Genomic DNA, 9,680 nt, shown 5'->3' with positions numbered 1-9,680 from the left:
AATACCTGGCGGTGGACTCACTAGAATTAAATGGTTCAAGTTTTAGGGGCGAGCAGCCTTCACACTTGACTTGTAGACCCTGCTCTACAATCCCTCATCTCCGCCAAGGTGACAGGAGAGCCGTCTCGGGGACTCAGGTGGTTCATACCGCCCTCAACCACTGCCCAGGACCCAATTCCATGGAGCACAGGGCCCACCATTGTACCATGAGCAGCCTCCAGTGCCTCCAAGGGTGAAGCGTGATGCCCTGACACACAAGAAATGCAGCAGGAGTGGACCTTCAGATAATGATTCAGATGGGCCAGCACCAATCCCAGAGAGTGGATTGTGCACACGCCAACTTGAGTCTCTTGCCCAAGGCATAGAGCGTTTTGACCCTAATAATGAGGAATCAAACATCGATGATTATCTTAGGGAAGTCGAACGCTGCCTTTTAGATCTGTGCTGCCCATCAGCACAAGAAAAGCTGAAGCTCATCTGGAAGACTACATTCAGGAGCGTCCATATTTTCATGGAAAGCCGGCCCCCTGCAGTCCAAGACTGTTATTCAACCCTCTGCGAAGCTTTAAGGGAAGAATATTCTGTGTACACGGACCGGACCTCCACAACACTTGGTGCTTTGGCTATCCAGCACCCAGAGAGTATTACCAGCGCCTGAGAGCCGCTTACTTCCAAGGTAGTAAGGCTCCCAGCATAGAGGAGGAGCATGCTTTTAAATCATTATTCCTCCACAACCTTCATGAAACCGTATGTTACGATGTTACTATGTACTGCAAAACAAAAACCCTCACCATGCAGGAGATCCGTAAATATGCTCAGATGGCGTGGGAAACACGTGCAAGCCCTACTAATGGATCAGAAGGTGAGGCTACCTGAGGAGAGAGATGAAGGATGCCTCCTGCAAGATTCTGACAGAAGCAGTGCGCCAGGCATGCACCCACCCTCCACCATCATTAGAGGCAGCTGACCATGTGGTGAAACCGGATCCAAAACCTCCTTCAGCATGACTAGGCGTGGACCCAGTCTCCACAGCCATCAGAGTCTACCTGATCAGATGGAGAGACAAACCTAGGAAAATCAAAGAACCCCTTGGGACCTCTCCAGAAGAAACACCACAAACTATTTCTCCAAGGTTCTTAGGTAAACTGAACGAAAATGAACATACACGTTGCCTATACTTTCTGACCATTATAGGAGGACATGTCAAACTGAGTTTCCATTTCAAAACAGGATCAGATATCAACCTGATGGGCTCAGTCTTGTTCGAAGAGGTGAGTAGAGCCATACTCTCCCTCAGTAAACCATTTCAGGCTGAAGCTTGTGATGTAAGCATCACCAGCTGGTGAAGATAGACATTACACTCAAAGACATGACTCTGATGCACCCATCCATATGTGCACATTGAACACAGAGCTTTTTCTTGGTGGCCAGGACCTGCTGGACAGGCTGGCCCCACTCACTGACAACCACCAGGACCAACTCTGGATCCAGGCGGAGGTGCAAAAACCACTGGGTGCAAGCAGCAAACCATCCTTGGTGACAAACCAGGTTGCCAGCTTAGAGGAGCCCAAAGAACCTCTCAGGCCCTCGTCGGTGCCAGACATGGGCACCTCTGGGACACAGCTGCACCCAGCCACCCAAAAAACTCCTCCGAGATGCAGTCATGCATCATTTCTTTGCTCTTTAAAGAACCCAGGGGTGAAACCTCACAACCCCAAAGTCAAGATGTACACCTGGAAACCATGCTCATACCAGAAGTGCTTCTAGCTTTCTGGCTAGAGAAATTACCAACTGGTAGAGAGCTGTATGACCACGTGGGCCAAGAAGATCCCCTTTTAACTGAGGCACAACACAGCCACACACTCCTCTTAGCAGACAGGCTCCGCCCTCTCCTTAACACAGCCACTGTTTTATGCCAATCTACACAGTGTGCAGATTGGCATAAAACAGCTCTCCCAAGCTTTCAGCATTGTTCCAACAGACCAAAGGGGGTCACATTATCCTACACCCATTACTCTCCTGTAGGGGGCAATAGGAGCTACAAAGCCACACTCCACACCCGCCAACAGATGGCGTACTGGCCTCCAATGTCTCACGACACTCAGGTCTACATCCAAGGATGCTTAACCTGCTGCCAGTTTCAGCCATCCCAGCCAATCGGTCAACTTCCGCTTCAGTGAAGCGGGGTTACATTACTTTCGTTCCACCTTCAGACCAACTGGGTTGAACCAGCTCCAAAATTAGCAGGAGGAAACAAATTCCTCCTAACTGTGACATGCAGCTTCATTAAGTCAACACCAAATGACTTAAGTTCTACATCGAACTCTCCTCCCGAAGAACAGAGCTTGTCTCCATGTCCGGGAAAGGAGAGACCAATGCGTAGGACCAGCTTCAATAGGTGCATGTTTCATAAACTCACACTAACATGCAATAACCACTAACAACTTTCTTCAACAGGAACTGTTAAAAATATAACTACCTTTCAGGTATACACATTGTTAAACTGCAAGTTGCACTCTATTTTTCCATTAACCGTCTGCATGCACTGCAGACCCTCACAGAACTGATTAAGAATAATTTAATGGACACATATGCTGCCAGAGATTTCATGCAAAGTCTTATTAAGAGAGGTAGGTTCATCTGTAGGCGGTCTCACCGAGGCATGGATACCTACTTGCCGAGTTCTGCTGGATTTAGCAGAGAAAATCCTAAAGACCACCACAGCAGACACCTTGCAACCTCCACAAACACACCTGGCTTATAGCCTAAGTAGTGCAATTCCATTATTATTATTATTAAAAAAAATTTCTTTCCCTTTTCCTATATAAAAAGAGTCAAGAGTTATGTTAAATCCCATCATCATTTGAAAGAACTATTGTGTTTAAACCTAAACACATGTTAAACATTGGTTTTTGTTAAGATAACACACTGCATAGTTGGTTAGAAACCAAGATTGATTCCTTCACATTTATTGACCCATGGTTCAAAGCGCTACCTTTGCTAATACCACAGGCTGATTACTAATTGGAATGTATGTACCTGACTTTTGTGAAGTGCCTTGAGACGACATGTGTTGTGAATTGGCGCTATATAAATGAACTGAATTGAATTGAATTGAATGAATGACTGGTTATCCAGAAATAACACAGCACTGTTAGCTAACTTGCCAGCCAGCAGTCTAATTAGTTGCTGTAAAAAGAAAGGTGTTTTTGTGCCATTTTGTTCACAGAGCCAGTCTTAAGGACCTTTTAAATGTCATGAAATGTGTTTAAAGTGCTGTAAAACTAAAAGTGCAAAACATCTTTGGGGAATTGTTTTTTGAACATTAAAGACCCCTCTTGAGGGATTTCGGAAAAACCCCGGTGGCATTTGATCTACTTGTAGAGATGCTGAAAAATCGTCATTGCTCTTTTCATACTGGGAGAGGTATGCTCGGGAAAATCTTTTAAGTGTATTACATAGTACCTTAGCACCTCTGTCTTGAGGGTTGTCAATATGAATGTTTTTGACATGAATGTTGACAACAACAGAGATACAAAGATACTGGAGGACTCACAAAAAGGTACATAAGTGGATGTCCTTTGGCTACATCCCTCACTAATGACTGCTTCATTGTGAATAGTGCCCTGACCAGATGATGAATGCCACTCAAGTCCAGACACATTTAAGGGAGGTGAGAGGCACCCAATTGTCATGTCATTCAAAACTGTTTGCATTAGCGTGGTCTATGTGCCAGACCACCTGCAGGCTACCTGACATGTAGGGGCTTCAGCAGTAAATAGGGGGAGGTTCTTGGGTGAGGGCGTAGTTTGTGAAAATCGTGATTGGTCAGATTGACTTGCCGTGATTGCGTGAATTCACTTACAGAAATTGAAGTTTCAGAAATAAAAATATTTAAATGGTATTTTTTCGGGATTTGGGCCTCTTTGGACCTTAAAGTATCAAAATAATCAGTGAGTCAGTCATTTTTTACCGCTTATTCCATAGTGGTCACGGGGGAGCTGGTGCCTATCTCCAGCAGTCTATGGGCGGGAGGCGGGGTACACCCTGGACAAGCTAATAATAGAGTAGATAATTGTTGTTACTATTGTTTTTCTTAATATTGTTAGATCTCCTGCCAATACGTTTGGTGTATAATGATGCCTGGAGTGGCCATGTCAGCAAAGGTTCAGGCTCACATAGCTGCCAAAATCATGGGGTCATGCAGTGAGAGGCTAGCTTGGTGCATTAGTCTCCAGCGGAGGCTCTCTAAAGTGAAGCATCTCTCACGAGCCTGATGAATTAAGTGCTGTCCGGCCTAGCACTAGACTCAGGGACAGGCAATGCAAATGTTGTGCATATCCCTAACCGGGATTTTGGAGACGTACAGCCGTGGTGCTGGGTTAACCACAGTCTCCTTCATGGGTCCTAGCCTTCAGAGCTGCTTCCGGGGTCACAGTCTTCAGAACTCCTTTGTGGGTCCTGCCTCATATCCCTGATCCCAGGCTTTGTTGAGGGTTCTTCTAGCTTTCACATCACTCTCCGGAGCTCCATGATCTGTAACCATTTGGTACGTATCAGTGTTCTTTGTGGTCAGTATAAAACATAGAGTTATCAATATTTTACAAACAATCCTAACCCTAACCAGCTATAACATGAAATCTTCTAATCTTCAAAAAAGCTTTAGGGCCCTAACCCTTATGTAACCCAATGAAATCATACATACCATTACTACAAAAGGGCGAGAACCATGATCAGGCACCCTCCTCTGATGAGAATCACTTCGTATTGATTCTGCGGCACACTCAAAACTTTCTGCAAGCACTCTACTTTCCAAAAATGAAAAGTTAATGTCGTCTGTCTCCCCACTTCCGCAACAGGGCAGACACTGTGCTGTTAACATCGTTAAAATGGTTATAGGCTCCACCAGATACGCTGTCAACCATGTCCAAGACATAAAATGAGCATTTGAGCTGTTCATAACGCCATCATTTAAAAAAGATTTACTTGAGATGACAAATTAAGAGGGTAGACGAGTGTATGGAGATAGTTGGAAAGAAGTGGGTGAAACGTGGTTACAAGCTTTCATTGTGTTACTCATTTTAGCAGGAGTGTACAAGTCAATGTCATGGTATGACATCCTTGGACTTGGTTTGTGTTTTTGTATTAACTGTGCTTAGGTCTATGTTTTCCTTTATTGTTAATTAGTTCCACCTGTCCCGTATGCCTCCATGTCTCCTTGCCACACCTGTTCTTAGTTCCCGTGATTACCTGCCTTTGTTTTTTCTCCCTGTATATTAGTTGGTCTGTGTTCTTTGTTCCCCGCTGGTTCCTCCGTCACTATTCCTCATTCACTACCCCTGTTTATGCTCAGTTTTGCTATGTTACAGAACTATGTACACATGTAAGTTTTTGGCTCAACTCATATTTGTACTTGCTAGATTATGTTACGTTTTGGAGACCTTTAATTAAAGAGAAGCCTTCCTCTCATCATGCGGCTGCCAAGTTCTTATCTGCACTTTGGTCCGATTCAAACCCAGAACATGATAGTCAAAAGGACACTGGAAGGACAATACTTCCAGCAACCATGTTTCTAAACACATTCCATGTTTTCTTGTTTGTCACACACTGATGACAGATAAATAAGGCGTGAGAATAAAACAGCAATTGAGTTTGTTTTTTCTGGGGTCAAATTGATCCCAAAAATAAAACATGTTACTATCCTTCATAAAAGACATTTCTTTTGATTCCAAAAATGGAGTTTAGACGAAAATTCAACTTGGAAGACTCAAATCCACTCCATCACATTCTCTGCTCCAACCAATCAGCTTCTGGTCCGCATAACTCTTCAGCCAATCATCCCTCCAGGCTTCGCTTTAAAAGACCTTCATAAGCAGAATCTCCTGCTCTTAAGCTGAGCTTCGACCCTCCTCCACTCCATCTCCACCATCTGGCTTCCAAGCTCCTTCTGACTTCCTTATCTCATCAGGCCTCCACTCCACACTCAGGTTGAAATTATGTATCATATTGGGTTTAAAGGTCCATTTGAGTAGCCAACAAAGAAACATGAAGTACTTAACACATACATTTGGGGAACAATTGAAATTTTCATAATTATAGGAAGTTTTAAATGCTGGGGTCAAATGGACCCCGAAGACAAAAGATATTAGTTATTTTAAGGTAATAGGAGGGTTTATATAAAAGCAAATTAGTCCCTCTCTCTTTTTCCCCAGGAGCTCTGCCCTGCCGTCCATTCCAAGCAACTGGACGCCTGGCATCAGAAGTGCCTTGTCTTGGGTGTGCAGGTTTCGGTGAAACAGAGGGTGGCTTTAGAGTTTAGAAGCAGCAGTTTGTCCATTTGCTAACCAGGCTGCCGACATTAGCCAGGTGGAATAAGAGCAATGGAGTGCAAAGTCCCCGCTGTCGAAGCTTCGTGAGCGCACTTGCCCGTTTATCTTTGTCTCTGGTAGATCCATAGAGAGCCACTGTGCTGGCATCCAAGGTCTCAGTAAAGTTGGGGTCAAATAAAAATAGAGTAAAAAATGTCATGAGAGAACAGTCTGGTGTTTAAGAGTTCCTCTTTAGTGTGAGACCACAGAATTGTGGTTAGAGCAGAATATGCAAACAAAAACATACAAATTACAAGAGAGCAAAGGTCCAAGACTGCCATCTACAGTGCCATCTTTTTAAAAGTGAACACATTCATATTCATAACATCTATAAATCTTTTTCTGCAGATGGTATACCATGGTGTACCGTTCAACACAGTAATATTTATTACTGATTCAGGTCCACCAAACATAGGTTTTGGTCTTTAAGACCATTAAAAATGTCTGACATAACTTTGTGAGAGATAGAGGAGAAAAATTACAAATAACAAGACTTCTGATCACAGCCTGATCAACTAGTTGATGTGGAAAATTTGACAGCAAATGTTCCACGGCTTCAGTTCAATTGAAATGGGAACCTCTTCGAATTTCTTCACATATTGCAAGATGATTTTAAGCAGACTGGTTAAGAAAAACAAAGATACATGTGCAGCAAGAAACTGTGTAAAATAAAATTCTTGGAAAAGAACTTTATTTCCACCTCCTACTGACTTGTTTAAAAAACTTTTAAGACTATGGTTTGACTTGGCCGGCATTTCTGTCTCAACAACAATAAGAAGATGATTGTCAGAACTTAAAGACAATAAACTTATTTTCCAGAATCATACTAGAGCTGTACTTGTCAGTTTATTTCTACTGAGACAAAAAAAACATTTTCATATTAAAAGTCAACTCAGCAATTTTATATTTTACCACAAAAAAAAAAAAGTGATACAAGCAAAACTAATTACCTGCACGGTAATGGGTAACTTTCCAAGACGCCTTATACTGGATGGACATATTAGGTTTAAAAATTCCAAAAGATAGTTTTGCTGACACAAAGTAACTTTATATGATCACCACAACACTGTTGTGTTTCTGTATCTATGGCAATGCCTGATATTTCTTGTTTCAGTAGTTTCAACAAACAAAAAATAGCACACATTTATTTAAAATTTGTAATTTATGTAAACCCATGTGATATTCAAAGTACAGTAAATATTTAACACAGGAAAAAACAGGACAACAACCACTGTTTAGTTGGTTGTTTCCCTAAAATCAGGGCCCATGTTGGTGCCTAATTGGTTTTTTGTGGTAAGTCATTTGTGTTGTGACCTTCTTTGCTGATGACACATCACTAAAACTGCCTCATACTTCTCTTCACATCAGGATGACTTGCCATTCCTAACATCACGCTCATGTTGCAGTTCAATTTAGAAACAATAAACGTTTTGCAACAAAATACCATACATGCAAGTCAGAGTGCAAAATTAATAAAGTGGAATAAATTTGTTTTCTTCTTTTCAGTGATTTTAAAGAGTCAGTCAGTCACTCATTTTCTACCGCTTATTCCATAGTGGGTCGCGGGGAAGCTGGTGCCTATCTCCAGCAGTCTATGGGCGAGAGGCAGGGTACACCCTGGACAGGTCGCCAGTCCATTGCAGGGCAACACAGAGACAAACATGCACAACAAACATGATTTTAAAGATTTAGAGTTTAATCAGAAAAAACTGAGACGTGACTGTAAGGTACCAGAGGCAGCAATGATGACATTGTTAAAGTATTTCTGTTTTACATATTTTTCATGCTTATATATATTGCATTTTTTTGCTCCTGTTTCTCTTACATTTTGGTTACTAATAAGTGATCAAATATCAAAATGTAGCATAAACATGTCCACATAAACTTCATTGCTTTTGATTAAAGACAATCAAAGACAATTTTCATTTAGAAATGAATATCCTATTTTGCGTCATTTGCGTACATAAAGTTTATTTCAAGAGATCTAAGAGTGATTGTGTCTCTACAGTATATTTGCATCACAGGAGCCAGGTTGCAGTATCTGAAGCGTGACAATGACCTTAATAGCTTTTCTGAACCAGGGGTAGAACAGGGCATATATGACAGGGTTTAGACAGGAGTTAAAATAAGAGAGAAATATCAAAATTGATGCATATTCAGTGCTTGTCACATTTGTCTCAATAAGGGAGTAAGTATAATATGGGCAGTAACATGTTAGATATACAACAATGAGAACACCCAGAGTCCTGGCTGCTTTTAACTCTGATCTTTTTGTTGCTAAGTTTACTGAACAATGAAGTGTGACAGCTGTAATGTGAGAGCGCATGGAACGAGCCTGAGACACAGCCACCACAAATACTCTCATGTACAAAAGTATGATAATTGAAACTGGAATTATAAAAGTCAAAATAAGGTCAGTAGTTCCAGTCAAATAGCTCATTAAAAGCATACACTGTCCAAAGCAGGATTTGCCTCTGCCTGGTTGAATAAGATCATCCTTCACAAAAAAAATGCTGCAAAAACCTGCACCAAGCCAACATAGACAAATACAGCACTTGACTCTTCCTAAGGTGATCCTAGTGGCATAATGTAAAGGGTGACAAATAGCCACATAACGGTCAACTGATATGAGAACAATGCTTCCAATAGAACCAGAGATAATTAGGCAGACCAGGTAAAAATAGACAGAACATATGACATCTCCAAGAAACCAGCAAGTTGTGCTTCTTAAGATTTCCCCAGGCATCAACAGGAGACCCACAAGAAAATCTGACACAGCCAATGAAAAGAGGAGGTTGTTAGTGGTGGTGTGAAGCTTCCTGGAATAAGACAGAAAAAAAGGCAAATATTCTGTGAAAACACATTGATGTCAAAATAACTTCACATTTCTAAACATTTAAAGTTAAGCTGTTTTAATATTTGCCTGAACTGGGAGATTGAAATGATGATGAGCAGGTTGAGAAATACAGTGGTCAGACAGATAAAGGACAGCACAGTGTTCAATAGCACAGCTTTAGACCAATGAAGTGTTGGCTTCCTGCAGGAGCTGTTAAGTTGTGGAAAACAAAGTTCAGCCTCTTCCTGTGTTGCCATCATCAGACATCTGCAGCTCTCTAAGCAGATTTTTATGTGTTGGCTTGGTTTATATATTTTTTTACTTCCCATATCTGTCACAGTGGGGCTTTGGGGGTGGACCGAAGCGCAGGCAAGAGCCGGGTTGCAGCATTTTCATCATGATCTTCAGCTTTATTCACAAGTCATGAGCAAACAAAACAAAGCAGAAATCACCGCAGGTGCAAGGCATGAGTACAA

General features: G+C 41.9%; 1 protein-coding gene across 1 annotated transcript; it reads right to left on the bottom strand.

Moving 5' to 3' along the window:
- Positions 1 to 8,370: 8,370 nt before the first annotated feature.
- LOC124871994 (trace amine-associated receptor 13c-like) lies at positions 8,371 to 9,461 on the bottom strand. The gene is made up of 2 exons (XM_047371647.1): positions 9,292 to 9,461; positions 8,371 to 9,187 (listed from the first exon to the last, which is right to left on the bottom strand). Exons 1-2 carry the CDS (start codon positions 9,459 to 9,461, stop codon positions 8,371 to 8,373), a joined length of 987 nt encoding a protein of 328 aa, XP_047227603.1.
- Positions 9,462 to 9,680: the final 219 nt, after the last annotated feature.

Source organism: Girardinichthys multiradiatus, chromosome 7 (genome assembly GCF_021462225.1).
Source record: "Girardinichthys multiradiatus isolate DD_20200921_A chromosome 7, DD_fGirMul_XY1, whole genome shotgun sequence".
Classification (NCBI taxonomy): domain Eukaryota; kingdom Metazoa; phylum Chordata; class Actinopteri; order Cyprinodontiformes; family Goodeidae; genus Girardinichthys; species Girardinichthys multiradiatus.
The sequence above is the reverse complement of the archived record's forward strand: the minus strand, read 5'-3'. Positions and strand labels throughout refer to the sequence as shown.

Excerpts from the sequence above, each read along its gene's own strand:
- LOC124871994 (XM_047371647.1), bottom strand. The coding sequence starts at position 9,461 with ATGGCAACACAGGAAGAGGCTGAACTTTGTTTTCCACAACTTAACAGC. Across the intron at positions 9,188-9,291 it reads ATTTCAATCTCCCAGTTCAG|GAAGCTTCACACCACCACTA; the intron begins GCAAATATTAAA and ends GTCTTATTCCAG.